Below are 18,181 nucleotides of genomic sequence, written 5' to 3' on the forward strand. Positions count from 1 at the left end.
TCTTTTTTGGTAAAAAAAGAATCACTGCAGGCACAGGATTTTTGCCTCAAAGTGTCCTATTTCCTTACTTCAAGGAGACAAACTTGAGTGTCCACAAGGGAACAGAAGTTCCAAGGACAGCCAAGAGACTAATAAAAAGTCAGTATTCTCAGCAAGTGCATTAAAATGGGACACAAGAGGAAGAGATTCTTAAAATAACAGATAATGGGATGAAACGAGTTTTAATTGCTTCTGTTCCTTGCTTGCATCTTTTAAATACTGAAGTACCAAGATGGTTTGGTTTTTTCCCTGCTTTATAGAAAAGCATTATTTTCCTATGTTGAATCTGCAACACACAGATGGCGCCTGTGGTCCCCAACTTTTCACAAACACCGGTGAAATGAAAACAGGAGAAAAAAGGGTACGCTCTCATCCTTCCTGATTAATGCTATTTCATTAAAGAGGGCCAGCAATAAACAAAGAAAATACTGCTTCACGTATGCCCACACTACAGCCCTTGCCATGCTGGCGCAAGCACGCTTGGACGAGTCAGACACGGCAGCTCTCGCGCTGGGTGGGGTGTTTTGGGTTTGGTTTTTTTTTTTTTGCTCCCTGGCATACCCTGCTCATCTTGCCAGCAAGCAAGGTCACTGCAACAACCAGGGACAAGGAGCTCAGCCAGGTTTGACCACCCCTCACTGCTATGGGTCCAGCTGGTCGAGACCCAGGAAAGGTTCAGGTCAGATTCTGGTGTCTGAACGCTGGAGAAAACACAAAGTTTTGAAAACAAGTGAATTCTGCCCAAACTGCTCCCTGCCTTCTGGATCATCTGCTGGCAGAACTCACAAAATAAGAAATACCAAGAGGAAAAAGCATGACCGTTCAGATTTAATACTGTAAAAAATAAGTGGGACATTGTTTGATACACAGCAGCACCACCCCGGGCGGCATCAGGGTTGGCAGGCACCACGCACGCCAGCAGCAGCTCCCTGCTTTGCACCAGGTCAGGTCTTGCTCTGCAGTGGCCCATGGCCCGTTCACAGCCCGTGCTACAGGCTGGAAGCTCCAGATCAAGCCCGCTCCTCTGTCCTGAGGAGCACATGCCTTTGAAGACAATTCATGCCTTCTGCAGGGCTTTAAGCTCTCAGCAATCAGAGCGTTTCCTTGATGTTCAAAGGCACTTGCTCGTTCATAAATCCATGGGCAGCAAGGCTGAAAGCAGCGTGGTGGCAGAGGGCAGTGCATCCCAACACCTGGCTGTGGGCTTAGTCAGGCAATCCCAAGGGACATCCTTCACGCTCCAGAAAACAAAACAACAAAAAAAGAAAAAAAAAAAAGGCATCTGAGAAATTGTTCTGAATCTGGACTGCTGCAACGATCCTGCAGGTACCCTGACGCAGCTCTAAAACACGATCTCCCCCACTGACTGCAAAGTTGCACCACAAGACTTAAGGCTTAAAATTAATTCAACGCACAACTGGGGAGTAATTTGCTCAGATCCTGCCAGTGTGCACCAGACTGGAGAGCTGCAAGGTCAACCAACGGTCAGATACAGCTCTAGCCCTAAAAATAACCAGCCTCACCCTCTGCCTCTGCACAAGGCTGAACACAGCTCAACACTACCAGCCATGAGATGTCTGATTTCTCCTTTCTTCCCCCCGCTGCGCCCTCACTGTTGCCAGGAGAGATGTGGAGGTGCCGAGCAGCTCTTGCAAGATGCTGCTGTGGGAGATCTAGCAATGGGCTATGATTTAAAAGCGACTCAGCTCTTCTTGACATTTGACACTTCTACCATAACTTCCCAACCTGGCAAAAAACAGGACAAGCTGCTAGAAACCCACCCAGCTGCCTGACCGGAGGTAGTGCAGCCCATTTCCATGGCTTCTTGCACCAAGAAGCTCCTGGTTCCCCAGAAGTGACTCAGCTAACAAGGCCCAGCCAGATGGACGGAGCTAGTTTCCACCACCCTACTGCCAGATGTCGTTGTTTCTGCATATGCTTTAAAACACTGCTGGCTTGAACTTCACCCTTGTTCAAAGAAATTCTAAACCTGTCTCTGTGAAATGGCAGTGCATGTATTTGTGCTTAGACTATCTCAGCAGTCTATCTCCCCTAAAACCTGGTCAAAAAATAGTTTCCTCTCCAAAGCAATCCCTGAGTTCTTTGTGCATGCTTTCACACAAGGTTAAGTGACACCTCTGCACCCCAGTGTGTGCGAGCCCTGCTCCAAGGCTGGTGGGCACCTTTCCTCCCCAGCATTGCAGTCTCTCCCAGAAGGAGAACGTGGATCTGCCTTGCCCAGATCTGTCAGGACCTGCCAAAAGACCATTGAGGCCAAGCCCTGGAGAAAGCAGCTCTGGTGAGGTGGCTGCAGCAGGACCCCCTCCCCATCCTGTGCCTGCCAGCTGGGAGAGGGAGGGGGTCAGGATGCAAACCAGGCCTTTGGGACAGGGAACAGGAAACAACAGGAAGCGATGACTTTCCCCGACAGCAGCACATCCTGACAGCACAGCAAATCCATGTCCTTCCCGATGAACTCACCCACTTCAGGCCTGGGTTAATTCTCTGCTACCGAGCTGTACCTGATGCCTGTTAAAAGGCACACGAGCACTCATGACATCTGGTGTGAAGTCAGCAGCCCCAAAAATATCCCCAAACCCTTCAGAAAATGCACCCCTAGAGAGGATCTCAGCCCAACCACGGGGACCTGGACTGGACACACGCAATCCCTCCACCGTACAACATTTCTGTGTCAGGCTAGGACTAAGGCAGATACCCAGATTAGTGCTATGTGACCCAGCTCCTTCAGGGAACTTGAAGTTACCCCATTGTCTCCATCTCCATTCTCATCTGCTTCCTCCTCTCCTCATTGATGGGATGAAGGCAGAAGATGACTATGGCAATGAGCAGCAGGCTTATGGGGACTGGGGCCATGAGCAGCTGCAAGGTGAGGATGACTGAGGGGTTGTATGTGCAGTCTCCAACATGGTAACCTGCAAAACTAAAGGGGAGAATGGTTTTCCTTCCCCCAGCCCCACCGGGTCACTGCAGAAAGGCAAGCAGGCACCTCCATTGCTGTCCTCTAGAGTCTGGTATCAGAGGCCCAGTTTTGGGGAATACCAAAACCATCTGGTCCTCTTGCTCCCAGTAGATGTTAGAAAGGCAAATTTGGATACCCCTGTGACTCATTCCAGCATCTCCTATCAGACATTCTAGAAAACAGCAGTAGAAAGTGCCTGTGCTGGACTGACAAAATAGGGGAGGTAGTGTTTGGGGCTTACTGTAAACTCAGCGTTGATATCCCCACAGCAAGGCCACCTGCAAACTTGTTGAAGAAGACATAAAACGAGTAGAAGAGAGCCTCCAGGTTGAGGCAGCTGGGGTTCCTCAGCATGAAGTCATCCACCGTATCTGGCAGCATGGACCTGGGGACAGACAGCCCCACAGACACATGGGTGACACCCACACCAGCACCTGCCGAACTCAGCTGCAGCTGCTCCAAGGCCTCTCCAAGCAGCAGAGAGAGACAGAAATCCCTTGCAGAACCCCACTCTGGAGACCGCTTTGTGCCTGTCCTCTGCCTTAGGCAAACAGGGCAGAGAGCATCTTACAGAGAGGGTGCGGCAGCTGCTTCAGAAAAAGAGAAGAAAAACAGTGCCTTGTGCAATGACTGGCGTCCTGCTCCTGAACCCAATCACAGAGTGATCGATGCTGCTGGGGAACCACGGATCACATCCACGTCCCTTCCCAGTCCCACCTTCACGTGTCTCTCTGCAGCTCAAAAGCCGCCGTATTGAGCAAACAGGCAGTCTTGGCACATCATGGGTAGCGCTTTCCCCAAAACCTTCCCCTCCTCTCCACCTGACAAGCGGCTCAGAGGTGCCTCTGCTCACCACGGTAAAAGGTAGAGCACAGCCATGCTGCAGCCTGCCATGATCACCAGGAAGACGAAGGCCAGGAAGTTGTGCATCACCTGGGTGACAGCTACCAGGGCTGGGATCATCAGCTGTGCAGCAAGAGGAAAAGAAAAACCAAAAGCACATAGGTCCTCTCTGCTGCTCACAGGCCGCTTGCACTCCTCTGCCCAACCAAAGGCCACACTTCCCCCTTCCCCACGCATTTCATAAACAGAACTGCTCCCATTCCCTGTGCAGTGCAGCATGGAGGCCCTGGACAGGCTGACACTGGCAGCGAAACCTTCCTCATGGGTAAAGAAGGGATGGTTATGGAGGGCAATGGAGCTGGGCGTTTAAACTGGAAGGCTGGATCTGCTATGGATTGCACCCAACGTCTGTGAGGAAGGCATCTGAAGATAGATCCTCAGTGGGATTTTAGGACCTAATTCTGAAAAAAAACCCTAAATGGGATTTCCTTGCTGACCTGGAAAGCCAGGCAGCAGCTGGGATGCGTGTCTGATGAGCAGGCTGTTTCCTAGCCACTACCAAGAGTGGTGCACAGCCCTTCATTCCCTCACCCATGCCTCTCATGGAACTGGCTGGCAGAACTCAGATCGCTTGCATCAAGCATGCAAGATCCTGGAGATCCACAAGATCCACAGAGGTCACAGGATGATGTTTGTGTGAGCACATGAGACTGGTGCATTGGTACAGTATCTGATCACACACTGCTCACCAGATCTGCAGCCACAGAGTCTTGGAGCTCGAGCCCTTGTTTGCATGATGCTGCAAAAAAATCATTTCCCCACTGTCCGAGGGACGGTCCCTCGGCCTCCCTGCACCTCAACACAAAGCTCTGTGGAGCAACGGCCACTGATACCAGCAGTGACCAGATACAAGGAAGTGCAGAGCTGCTATCAACTACTGGCTTAACTCCTAGTCACCTGCAGTGCAGAGGACACTGCACTCAGGGCCATCTCAGCCAGCTCTTCTCCCCAGACACCATGAGCGGCTAGGGGCAAGGCTGTCCCCTCACAGGGCTTCTCAGTCCACAGCCCCACAACCATGGGCAAACTCACCACCAGGCCCAGTGATGCTGCTGTTTTCTTCCCAAATCTCCTCAAAAAACACTGCCAAAAGGGAATAGAGAGGGAAGCTGTGACCTGAGGAGAGAACAAAGGCGAGGGTCTTAAAAATGCCCCCCAGGACTGCCAGTCTCTGCCTGGTGACGTCCTTGCTGATGGGCAGAAGCAGCAATGCATGACTCCACGAGGCTGAGCTGCCCATGCTCGAGGACTGGGGTGACCCAGGGATCAACCCCCTCCACCAGGAAGGCCTCCTCAGGGCTCACTTACCAACATGATAAGCACTAAATGCTGGAACTTCCCTGCCAGCCCCGCGGCATGAGTACAGAAGAAGGCAAAGATCCCCTGTGTGATCTGAGAAAGGAATATGGAGAGTTTCATGTCTGGGGGTCCCAAGTTCACTGACTAGATAACTTGCCCAGACATCTCATCACCCAAGTTCTCCTACTGCCATGGCAGGTCTCGTACCTGGAAGGCCAGGGATGCAAAGAGGAAGCCACACAGCAGCTGGGTGTAGGGCTTGTGTCCCATGATCATCCTCAAGCAGCTGGCAAAGGGCAGCTCAACCTTCCCCAGGGGGCTGAGGGGTCCTGAGAGGAGAGACAGCAGGGCTTGCACTGGAGCTGCCAGAAAAAACGCAACGGGATGGGAGGCACAGGGGGACTGTGCCGCTATGTCTGGGGTTCAGCTCAGCTGGGTGAGGAGCTATTGGAGTCTGACATCTCAGTGCAGAGACAACAGCCATGGTGTCAGCTATGGGCAGGATTTTGCCTCTTTACACTGTGCGCTCGGGCTGGCCTGTGTAGCTCTGCAGGGTGTGCGTTGGTGAGACTGGCTCAGTGTGAAGCAGTGAGCTACAGACCCAGGCCCAGGGCTCCCTGCAGGAGCTCCCAGGCAGCCGGAGCCTTCCTTTCTCCATCTCCCCTCTCCTCTGCAGGAGCAAGATGCTGCCAGCACAGACCAAGGAGGGTCTCAGCATCCAAGTATGTGTTGTGTTTCTGAGCCCCACACCCAGAGAGCCATCCCCCACACAGGAGCCCAGCTCCTCTGCCTCACACCTTCCTCTGCAGCCTCATCCTCACCATCCACTGCCACTGGGCACCCTCCAAAATTGCATCTAAATGGACCTTACCAGGCTGCTCCCTGACTCCAAAGATGAGAATCAGACAGGACAGGCAATAGATTGAGCCCAGGGCCAGGGATGCAAACACATAGGCCCTACGCTGGAAAATGAGAGACAATGCACAGTGACAATGCAGGTACCACACACAGAGCTGGCAGCACAGCCAGCAGCGCCTGCCCCAGACCTTACGGGAGGAGCAGAGGGGCAGCCGGGCCTGCCCTTACCGTGTTCTCCAGAGAATCGGTGAGGCTGTAGATGCTGGTGTTGTGCAGGGTCTCGTTTGATACGTAACAGCTGTTCATCGTGTGGGCATGGTATCTGCCCACAATCTGCCCCTGGATTCCTGACCCAAGGAGTGTGCTGAACACTTCCATCCCCATTCCTGCCAGGAAAACCAGGAGAGAAACCTCAGTCCCACTCCCTGGCTGATGGGACACATCCCTCAGACAGGGTAAGAGATCAGCTTTGGGAACAGAATTGGAGGCATCAACATCCAGAGCTGCCCCAGAAGAAAAGATCTGCTATTTCCACCTGCTCTGATTTTTTCCCTTGGCTCCAACAGTAAATGCTCTGATGTTTGAAACCAATAAATCTGTGTCCTGAGTCCCCTAGGGATGACACAGATATAAGAAATGTTTCTGCAGGCAAATTCTTTGCAGCAGATGACTGGTTTCATCCCTCTTTTCATATCCCTGGTGTACCCCATCCACTGTGCAGCCTGATCAAAGCCAGATGAAGTTCACTTCTCCTCTGGGGAGGGTCTCCCAGAACACAGGCAGACTGGGGCTGTAGGGGCACAGACACTTACTGTAGGCAGTGGCCGAGTCACGGTCTCTCTGGGTTCCTCCCAGGAACATTGTCAAGGAGGAGTATGGCACGTGGTGGCACTAGGGAGAGCACAGTTCAAACACAGTTCCGGCTGCTACTTCCTTGTTTTGCTGGTCATGACCCCCCTCCTCCCTACACACAGCAGATAATGCTGCCTTCCGTGACACCCCTGCACACAGGTGGCTTTTCACCCTCTTCTGTGATTTTCTGCATTCCCACAAACCTGTGATGGAGAAGTTCACATCACCATACACAGGCAGCCCAGCCAAATCCTCAGCATTCAAATGCACCCCTCCATCTCACCATCCCTGCAGGGATGGCTGGCAACATTCCGCATCCCGCACCGCTCCCCAGCTAGAGTTCTCCCAGACACCGCTCCAGGTCCCCTCCTGGAGAGGCTGGGGCTAATACTCCCCAGCTGACCATGTTCCCATTGCTGTATAGGATGATGTGTAAGACAGTCAGCCCCAGGTGCCATGTTCCTTACAGTCATGCAAGTCTGGAAGAAGCTGTACATGAACAGGTGCCACAGGAATTTCAGGGAGGTGGGGGTGGCATCCGAGAGGGTGAACCACATCATGCAGTAGCAGAGCACCCCGAATGGCATGGAGCATGCGATCCTGGGGAAGAAGCAGAGCTGGTCAGATGTGACCCTCAATAAGGTGGTCACACTTCTCATTGCACAATCTGAGCTACGTAGCGCAGCCTCTTCCCCAGCTTTCAAACCACAACCCAGCTACTACAAGATCAAGATCTGCAAGAGGAAGCAGCTTTGCTCAAACTTCCATCAGTCCTGTCCATCAGTCAGGCTGGTGGTAGCTAAGCACAAAGGTTGCGAGAAAAAGTAATGTCCAAGTTGTACAACATTTTTTATTCTCTTGCTTAACCACTTCAAGTCCTTGCCCTGCAGCAGAACCTTGGGGGCAGCTGTAACCCTCTATGTGCAAGATTTGCCTGTGGTTAAAGCCTGGTGGAGACCTGCTGGCAGAGCTCACTACTAAACTCTGTACGTACCACCGCGTGGGACTCTCAGAGCGCTTAACCCCACGTGAGGCCTCAGAAACAGCAAGTATACAAGTTTGCAGTACATTCCTCTTCTTTCATTGCAATGAGATATTGACCTCACCGCAAGTTATGTTAAAGTGTCCTTGTGATCTTAAAGTTTTGTAATTCCCAATCACATTAAACTCCCAGTGAGGCATCCCAGCTACCTCCTTGTGCTAGCACTGAAGGAATTTGAGCCCAGCAAAGACCCTTCCAAGGCTCCAGCCTGGACACTCACCATGGGACCAGCTTGCCATATTTTGTCCTTGGGCTCTTGCTGACCAGGAAGCCAATAGCAGGGTCAGTAACTGCGTCCCAAGCTCTTCCAAGGAAAATGATCAGAGAGGCATGGAATGGATCCAGCTGGGAGAAATGGAAACCGCAGCTCAAAAGGGAAAGAAGTCCTGGCAAAAAGCTGCAAACAGTCAGCACGATCCAGCTTGCTCTAGCCAATGTTTCATCTGCAACCCCTGGAGACCACTCCAAGCACTGAAATGGCCTGAAAACGTCTCCTGCACACCCACCAACGTTTACATCACATGATTTTGATCCAGTTTGAATACTTAATTCTGATAAGCATTTATTTCCATGGGCTTTGGCCACCCACCAAACTCTACCCTTGCCCCGGTCTGCTGGGCTTATGCTAAGCTCCTTTGCAGATAACCCCATCTCACGCGGCCACTCACCTGCACAACATCCAACAGGAAGATTTGGAGGAAAAACCCAAGGGCGTTGCCTGTCATCTGGTAGGGAATGCCCCCAACAGCATAGCAAACCTTTCTGCAGAGCGTCAGTCCTGGCTTCTCCTGCAGCCGAGACACCAGGGAACAAGCCCACCTGAGAAATGATACGCACCTCTGGCCAACAGCCAACCTCCAGCCGCTGCTTGTCCCATCCGCTGGGTTCTCCGAGGGCCACTTAAACCCTGAGTCACGTCACAACGCCCCCCCAACCTGCTCAAGACACACATACCTGTCCTTTGGCTGGACATCACTCCACCTGATACCCACGAGCAAGGTGGACATGGCAGTTGGGGTGCTGTAGGGTGCTTCCCCATCTGCTGGTAATCTTGGTGGGTCACGCACAGTGCTTCCTACACACGACTCATCCTCGGGCAGCAGCCTGGCTCCCGAGGTCCTGCTCAGTGGCGTTTCATATTATTCATAAGCCTTCAGGGTCTCTTGCACAGCCTCTCTCCTTGCTCCAGCCCCTCAGCCCACATCCACTCCTCCACCAGCCAAAGCCCCAAGGCAAGAGCTGATCAGTGGGCATCTGTCTCATTTGCCTGTCTTGGGCTTGTCTTGTCACCAGGACCACATCCTTGGTGTTTCACCTTGATTCTCCTTGGCAGCATGTTTGCATGAAATCACAGGCTGCTAACGTAAATGAGATACATATCTAATGCCAGACACAGAGCTATCTGCTGAGCTGGTCTAACATTGTTCTTTCCTATTCTATTGAGCCACAATCCAGTGGTTCAAGTTCATTAATATTAAAAAGTACAAACTGCATCCGGCTTAAAGTGACTGTAACAGAGGCAGTCTGAGGAGAGAGACTGCAAAGGCCAGAGCTCAGGGGATTTCTATAGATCAACAGGGAAAGCACAAGGAACGTTTCAGCGCGCAGGAAAAGGGCTCATGGCAAAGCTTCTATTTTATTTGGATGTGGTTAGCTTTAGTAAATACCATGCCAAGCCTCAAGTATCTGGCAAGTTCCCAGAGGCAACCTACAGCACTGACTTCCTCCCAGCCCTGAAATGAACTTGCTGCCTAGCATGATACACCTCTACATCACACAAGACTGGGAGTATCCTGCAGAATACAGGATGAGACCACATAGAAAGCAGGCTGCCCGTCCGGGCTCAGCTTTCCACTTGGCTGAAGCAGCATGCAGCCTTGGTTGCAGCTCAACTCTCCTATGAGCAGACCACTGCTAAAGGTCATTTCTGTCGGGATAGGGTGAGCGGTGGTGGGGTCGCAGCACAGACACCTGGAGACCAGGGCTGACCTCCCATCTCAGCACATGGTCCCTGGGATGATGCTCAGGTCTAACACAGTCATCGGCGACCTAGGTTCCTGGTCTATACCACGTTTCGGCTTTCCCAATCATTGAGCAGCTCCAGCACAGCTCAGGGCATGGCAGGCAGGTTGCTGTCCTGCACCCAAAAAATACACAGCCCTTTCTGGAAAGATTTGGAAAGTTTCCCTGCACACGCAGGGCAGATGGTCATCCCAGGCGACAGGCCTGGTCCAGGCATGGCTATAAAAGGCTGTGAGCTCCTCCAGCAAGAGCTCTGCAGAAGAGCAGACAGTGAGGAGGGATGAACACTTGGCACAGAGGCAGCTGTGCAAGAGGCTGGGCTGAGGGACAGACTGCAGGGTCACATCAACAGCTGGATAACAGGGAAATCAAGTCAGGGATCGCTTCAAATTCCCACTTGCCCTCATCTGTCATGGGGTGAGGGAGCAACCTGCCAGTTCCCCAGCCTGTTTGGGCTGGAGATGGCTTGCTGTGCCTCTAACATCAATCACGCTGACAGCCACCCTTGAGGGATGGCAGACCTTCATTGTAATGGTACTAGGGAGCAGCTTCCAAAAACACAGGCACAATCCCAAAAAGCAGCATTCCAGAAGGCACCGAGCACATTTCCCTCACACAGTGATCAGCAATAACTCCTCCACAGCCCACGTCACAGAAAAAGCACTGACGCTGCTGTACCCACCAGGCTGGAGGGCCCAGCCTCTTCCTGCACACCCAGGAGAGCGGAGCGCCTGCTTTTCCTGTGCCAGGTAACCGTGGCAGTCCGGTTGTGCCTTTCAGCTTCTGGTCCCAGTTCACTTTCTGCCTTTTACAGCATGCAGTGAAAGCCAGGTCCCTTTTATTTCAAATTACAGGCCAACCGTGTCCCGCAGGGATGGCTGAAGCACTAGGCTTGCACCACCACTGAGGAGCACTTATGCAACATCTTGTTTCCACAGCAGCTCTCTTTCTAAAATTACAAAGGCATTTTTCTCGGCTGTAAGGTTTCATGGCAGGTTTTGTTCCCTTTATGCTCTCAGCAGGTAAGACAGCGCTCGGCACGTCTCTGCCCATTTCACTTGAAAATCAGCAGCAACAAGAACAAAATGCAAAGCCTTGCTTTAACAATGTGTTCTTGAGCTTGAGTCATAAACACCTCGAAACACTCCCACACCCTGTGGCTGGCAGGCTCTGCGTGGGTGTGCATGCTCGCGACGGTTAGCGTGTACATGTGAAATACATTTCTGCGTGTAAGAAAGAAGCACCCTGGGACACTGATCTTACCTCTCTGTGGACCACTCTCCTCTGTGGAGGAGCTCCTTCTTGGGTTAACCTGTGCAGCTCAGCATCTTCGTGACCACCTGGAAGCATGACTGCAGACACGACCGCGCACGCAGTGGGGAAGCAGAAGCTTCCTCACTCAGGGCGAGTAAGAAGTTGCCTCGTACGTCAAAGAGCACACCACAGACGCAGATCAGAGCTGGATGGAGATTTGACAAGTGAACATACAACATCTGCGGGGCCCCAGTGGGAGCTGATGGAGGGGAAATGACCGGCTCTGAGGGAGGAGCGTGGGCAGACTCTGCCCATGGAGGCAGGAAACCTGCTCACAGTGGGCTCACAGTGCAGCATGTGCTCAAGGCAGTAGCTCCCAGTCTCTCTGCAGTCAAGTGGAGAAATCCAGTGCTCTTCAAATCTCAAGCTGGGTGCAGCACTTCCTCCCCATCCCAGAGCTGCTCCCACGCTGGGATCTTAGGGGCGTGGAGAACAAGTCCTTTGCCTGAGCTCCAGACTACCACAGGAACATGCTTGAGCCAGTCCAGGACTCCTGCCTCAGCACCAGCAACCCCCAGCTGCAAAGAACCAGCATGTGAAACCTAGAGCAGGCAGCCAAAGTGGCTGGAGCAGCCAGGGAGAGGGCAGCAGGAACAGGCAAGTTCTTGCTGTGAGTCGCTCCCCACCAAAGCCCCTCTCTCCCAAGGCAGTCCAGGAAGACCAGGAGCCCAGCTCTGGCTCCTTATTCGGGGCTGTGGAAACCTCCTGTCCCTTTGCTTTGCCCTCTCCTTAATGGGTGCGAGATCTTGGCACTGCCTTAGCTCAGGACAATGTCAGTGAGAGTAGGAGGCGTGGGATACATTTTCCTTTCTTTATTAAGCGAGATCAGTAATTATCAACCTCTTTCAGTGTGTGAGCTCCTGAGAGATCTCCCACAGCAATGCAGACTCCACACAGTATGTTTTAGCCTAGTGAGAAGAAACGTGCTTTCCTTAGTCCCCTTTCACAGACCCTTCATAGCCCCTACAGCCCAGCAGTCTTTGTATCACAAACCAAAAATTACTCGTACATTAAGAGCAGTAGGAGCCTAGTTACTCTGTGCTGACTGTGTGGGAGCAGCCAAGTTCCCAAGGCAGCGGTGCTCACAGCACGCAGCCAGACACTGTTACGAGCACTTGGCAAAGCAAAGGCAGAGGGAGAAATCGGCTTCAGAGGACAGAAGGCACACAGCAAAAGGCTGGCAGGAAAGGGATCACACTGCCACTCTGCCCACTAATCATGCATTTGGCACATTACTCTCATCAGGCAGCTCTCTAAAAACAGGCTTCTCCAGCTTGATCAAACTCAGTCTCCAAGACTGAGCTTATATGCAGCAGCCGGGGCAGAACAACACAGGCAAAACCCTCTCCCTGCTCTCCTTCCAGGTTACCAAAAGCCACTGGGAGCATTAAATCCACGTTAGTGTCTCTGCACCGCCACCCATACCCAAGGGGAACGCAAGCACCCATTCTGCAAGCTTCATCACAACACTGTTAAAAAAATGTGTCATCTTCAACTCAGCCTTGCCTTGTCCAGTGGGGGCTAATCTAAAAAAAACTCTGAATTTTGCAGGCTGAGTCAGAACTTGGTTAATAAGCCACAGTACAACTGAGTCAGCAGCATCTCTCTTCACTGCTATTTTACTGTCATCCCAGATAATGAATATCACTCACGCTGGACCCTAGCCAGTGCAGTGGGAGCCAAATCCCTGTCTCCCACCAGCATATCTAAGCATACATCTCTATAGGAAAGCAAAATACATCTCTCCCCACCCAAGAGGAAAGGGGAAACTCAAAAGGAAATATAAAAACCTGACTTTTTTTTTCCCTAGGCCATTTTGTACCCACTCACCACACACAATTACATATGGATAGACACAAGGTACCTTTGGAAACTGTACTCAGCACTTAATCCTCTGGCTCTTTGGCACTCATTTACTCTCCAGGTGCAAATAGCTGCCTTTTCTGCTCACAGACTAGAAAGCCAACAGATGACCAACAGTTACCTCCCAGAGGAGCTGTGTAGCTCTCGCTCCCTGGCTAGTTCAGTGCACAATTATCTTCAACACAGGAAAGCTTTATTTCTGCTCTGCTCAGATCCTCCCAAAGCCTTTTGTCATGTTGCTCAGTGCCTTACACAAGACAGCATCACCCGTTGGGTCTAGACAGGATGTCACGATTGCTAGAGCAGCATGGGGAGTTCTCAGCCCGCCTCTGCGCAAGAGTGGGGTACAGCTTTGTGCTGGAAAGGCACATTTCGGTGAAAAGCACCGATCTCACTGGTAATCACTGGGCTACTTGCTACAAGCAGTGAGCTTTCTAATAACACCATGTGCCAAGGCCTGAAATCTAACCAAACCGGCTTGCTGTGTACACCAAGGGTCTGGAGCAAAAGGACGATGCCTCTTCCATTGCTACATCGATCTTTTGCTATCAGTTGCTTAGAAATAGGTTTGAAAGAATAGCAAGAGCACTCAGCAACACTGCAGCTACACCCATTTTTCTGTTGCACAAATACTCAGCAAAAGGCTCAGAGAAGCCAAAGCTCTGCAGTTTAAGAAACAAGGTCATGTTGGAGTTTACTCATTGCAAAGGAAAGGTCCCTTCCCCAGAATCCGCTTCTCCACTGCAAAAGCATGACATCTTATCTCTCAAGGCAGCCCAGGGCCCAGGAATGTGTGATACAAACAACTCCAGTCCAAGCCATGCTAGCTGAACAGCTTTTCTCAGGGTACTATGACCTAGAGATGGGCTGCTCAGGCAAGGGAGCCCCACTGGAAAAAAACAAAAAACAAACCCTAAAGAAGTCTAATGCCAGCAAATGGGATTTTTTTTGGCACAGAAGCAAATGGCAGCATTTGGATACATTCCACTAGCAAGTCCTCCGAAGGTTTACCCCTCCTTGACTGCTTCTAAGCACAGCCAGTGGCTCTCGTGTTCCCCATAGCACAGCTATCTTCCCTTGGTAGAACTGGAGTTGTGACTTCAACAGCCACCGAGATGGATGAGAAAGGAAGTGCTGTTACGACTGTAGGCCCCATAAGCCAATAAAGAGTTAATTTAATGTAGAGTCATGAAATGTACCTGAGTAAATAAGAACATCTGGAATCTATTCAGGAACTCCCAGTGCTGGGACAGGCAGGCACAGTGCAGACAAGACAGAACAGCAAATAAGATAAACATTTAGGAATGTGGTAAATAAGTCAGAAAATGATAAATAAGTAAATCGAGAGGTGCTTGACACAGGAGCTGTTCAACTGCCAAAGATGTGGGCCTGTTGCATAATTAGTGTTATACTACTCTCTGTAGAAGTGTCTAATTGGGAAACGTGGGACTCATTTGGAAAAAACATTTGCTAACAATATCTAGAAAGGATTTCTCTTCCCGTTTCTGTTGAACTCTGCAGGATCCCTGCTGACAGCCAGCCCATCACCTGGCCAGCAGCTGCAATAAGCTGCTACCTTGGTTTAGACTGTGTGTGTTTCCTTACTTGTTCCATCAGTGTTGCCGTAGGAGTCCAGTTAGCACTTTGGCAGCAGCCAACACATGAAAGTCCCCGAGCAGTCTGCAGTGACACACACTCCACCAGCTCCCAGAGCCACTCAGCGCCATTGTGCCCGCTGTATGTTTATGCCACGTGGTACAGCACGAGCATTATTTACCAGAGCAAGAACAAGACTTGCAGCTGAAGTCTCAGCAGACATCACTTACCTTTAAGCTTTTCTCCTTCCTAAAGCAAAGTCAAACTGCCTAAAACACACTACAAAAGCTGGCAGGGCAATCGTACCTCATTAACAAGGGCTGTAGGTGAGGAGATCCAGCTCTGCACGATTCAGCAAGTGAGTGTGTGCGCAATGGCTAATTCCCTTCACACCGGGCAGAGCACCGATGCATATGTTCATCACCGCTGTGCCTGAAGGACAGGTACAGAAGCACACGGCTTGGAGAAGCCTGGTCTGAGTCTTGAAGTGCGAGAGGAGCTGAAAGTCTTTTCTTTCATCGGGGAGGCGGCTGGGTCGCCAGGAAAGCACGCCTGGCAGCTGGCATGGCTGAGAACCACGCTCTGGCTTCCCAGCTCTGCCTCCAGTGACTGTCAGACACTTCCCTGGATGAGGCTAGGTGTTTACTATACAAGCACCAATGGAAACCCACAACCTGGTAAGAAAAACAACTTTGTTGCTTAATTAAATCTGTCATTTAAAATCACCAGTCTCCATCTATAAACACTCTGGTTCACCAACAGGAACAAGACCATTTAGAAGCAGTAAGGGAGTAGCACTGTCTTGCTTTCACAATCTAGTAATTCTTCACACAGGCTTACCTAGAACAGCAAACTCCTGAGCAGACACCAGCTCCTGCCCAAGGATTAACGCAGACATCACAGATCCTCCCCTCACGGTGGTGGGCTTTGAAGAAAGCCATAAGTGTCTTGTTTTACATGACTATGACACCAATCCCCCAAGCCAGTTTTCCGCTGTAACTACAGAGTCAGAGAAAACATCAACTCAAGGTCCTTTTTCTTGATAACAAATGATCTGTAAAGCAGTGCTGCTTTCAAAAGAAAACTCTCCTGACTGAACTTCCAAAGAACATCCCAGGAGCAGACTGACATCCTTGTGATCACTCCTCTAAAGACACCAGGGAGCTAAAGACTCACTCAAGAAGCTGCCATGGCACAAAGGTCACTTTCTTCTTCTGGAAAGATTTAGTGTTGTCCAGCAATGAGGAGCAAAGACTAAATTAAATATAACTGATTATAACCAAAAGCAACAAGAAAAAAAAAAAAGCCAAAATTTACAGTCATCCTCTGTAGGTGCAGGTGTGCCCATTGAGATTTTTTGCTCCCTATCTCTTGTCGCTGCTTCCATTTATCCACTAGCTGAGCTACCTGAGTTTTGTGCCAAAACAAGCCAACCAACTAGCTGGTTGAGATAAGCAGACCACTGACCGTGCAAGAAACACGGACCAGGGAACATCCTGTGGCAAAAGCAGCATTACAGAGGGGAGGCAAAGTTCCCAGGAAGTGGTGCAAACCAGACTTTTGTGGGGAAGTGCTATCAGAAAACACAGAAACTAAACGAGGACATGTGAAAAGGGAAAAGAGGAAACAATCAACTGCGTGAACTGTTAAAATACAGCACTCAAAGAAAAACACTCAGATACAGTGAAAGACATCAGCCCCAGATAGGACAGCACAGTTGTAAAACTATGCTGTATTTTATCATACAGAAATTGAAAAGAAGTGACTTTTCCCACGAGATGTGGAGCACTGCCTTAACACCAGTGTGTGAAAGAGCAGGAAGACAGGCAAGACTCCCTTGTGGAGGGAATAATCAGAGAAAGAAAGAAAAATTTCAAAGTGAAACACTTCTCCGGGCAAAGGAGAAAAAGACACTTTTTTGCAAGCATAAATGTCAGTTTTAGAAAAGCCCAACCTCAGCCTATGACTCTGTTAAAACAAAGAAACGGAATGGTAAAGGAAGGAGATTTTACTAGAAAGTCAAACTTGCTAACAACCATCACGAACTATAGGAGTGTCAGAAATGAGCATTTATTTTCCTGCAGGGGCACATCAAACACCAAAGAGCAGCACAAGTGACAAGGAAGGTGATTTTCTTTACAAAATCAAGTTGTCTCTTTTCCACCACCACCCCTTTTTCCTGTTCTATTATCCCTTCCCCATTAATTAGCCTGGCTGTCATTTTTGCTTTATAGTTTATAGTGAAACATTCCACCAGCTCCCAGAAGGAGATAGTTTAATACAGGAGATTGCACATATGTTGCTTCCAGTTCGTTCCACAGGCTCTTTTGTCAACTTTGGAAGATACGTCTATCTTGGTTACTGATACCGTTTCAGTGCTCCACTCAGGCACACTTCAGATAGCCTGGCGGCAGGGCAGAGCAAATCCTGCTCACCAGGAGATAAGGACTGCTCATTACTTACAAAAACAAAAAACAAGAAAAGAATCAGAGGAAGAAAGAGTCGGCAGCAGCATCCCACAGGGGCTCACAGACATGCAGGAGCGCAAGGTGCAGCTCCCCGCAGACAGCTGGGACCTGGTAAGAGTTTCTTAGCAGTACCCTTCGAGGTGGAGAGAGGCTTCTCTGCACCACTGCCACCCTCCGGCTCAGGGGGAAAATTCGCTTTTACTGGGAGGGAAGCGTCTCAGAGCCCCTCTGAATTTAGCACCTGTCCATCCCACTGACAAGGAGAGAGCTGGGAGAAAACTTGGGCGGTGAAACTTCCCGTCGGTGAGCAGAATCTGCACAACAAAATCCTTGAGGTCAGCAGCTAGATGAGTTGCTGTCTAGCTGCCAACTCTCATTTAATTTTGGGGAAACCAATGTGGCCAGTTCATCCAGCCAAAGACCGCAGACGCCAGCTAGTCACCACCTCAGTCCTCTGATGCCACCAGCTAACCAAGGCAGAAGCAGGAGACAAATAATTTGTACTTTTTCTGTTAGAGAAACTTTCTTTCTGGCTCTAGGGGTGCATCCTGGCCAGCAGTCTGTTGTCCCAGGTCCCCAAAATGACGTGTGGAGAAGATCAGGATACAAGAAATCCTCTGATGAACAATTAAAAATGTGTGACTTCCCACAAGGCAGTTGTGACTATATTTAGCTCCGAGGGAAATTCCCTTTATGAATTCTCTCCGTACTGGTTCACACAGATGATTAAGTTGTCATACTACACAACGTCAAGTGATGCAGGCAGGGAAACCCCAAGTTCACCTGTCAGAAAAGATCTTTATAAAAATGCTGCTGAGGTTTTTAATCTCATTTAGCTGAAGCCAGCTCAGCACTGGGAAGCCTGCTCGCAACGCAACCCAAAGCGGTGAGTAGACATCCACATGTACATCATGCAAAATATGAGAACAGATGGTAGCCATTATT

At 50.4% G+C, this 18,181-nt stretch overlaps 1 protein-coding gene across 14 annotated transcripts; it reads right to left on the reverse strand.

Annotated features, from left to right (window-relative positions):
- Positions 1 to 849: 849 nt before the first annotated feature.
- On the reverse strand, positions 850 to 18,110 carry LOC129214086 (sodium-dependent lysophosphatidylcholine symporter 1-like). Of its 14 annotated transcripts, XM_054845190.1 has the most exons (16): positions 15,609 to 18,110; positions 15,075 to 15,442; positions 11,259 to 11,827; positions 8,642 to 8,761; positions 8,194 to 8,318; positions 7,399 to 7,531; positions 6,892 to 6,970; positions 6,308 to 6,465; positions 6,093 to 6,183; positions 5,429 to 5,550; positions 5,231 to 5,314; positions 4,955 to 5,038; positions 3,873 to 3,985; positions 3,261 to 3,404; positions 2,804 to 3,001; positions 850 to 1,277 (listed from the first exon to the last, which is right to left on the reverse strand). In XM_054845190.1, the coding sequence occupies exons 3-16, from the start codon at positions 11,343 to 11,345 to the stop codon at positions 1,169 to 1,171; spliced, it is 1,647 nt and encodes a 548-aa protein (XP_054701165.1). In that variant the 5' UTR covers positions 11,346 to 11,827; positions 15,075 to 15,442; positions 15,609 to 18,110; the 3' UTR covers positions 850 to 1,168. The 14 variants fall into 14 exon arrangements, with proteins under 14 accessions (XP_054701165.1, XP_054701169.1, XP_054701166.1 ...); XM_054845194.1 differs by lacking the exon at positions 15,075 to 15,442 and having other exon boundaries at positions 11,259 to 11,454; XM_054845191.1 differs by lacking the exon at positions 15,075 to 15,442.
- Positions 18,111 to 18,181: the final 71 nt, after the last annotated feature.

Source organism: Grus americana, chromosome 17 (genome assembly GCF_028858705.1).
Source record: "Grus americana isolate bGruAme1 chromosome 17, bGruAme1.mat, whole genome shotgun sequence".
In the NCBI taxonomy this organism is placed as follows: Eukaryota; Metazoa; Chordata; class Aves; order Gruiformes; family Gruidae; genus Grus; species Grus americana.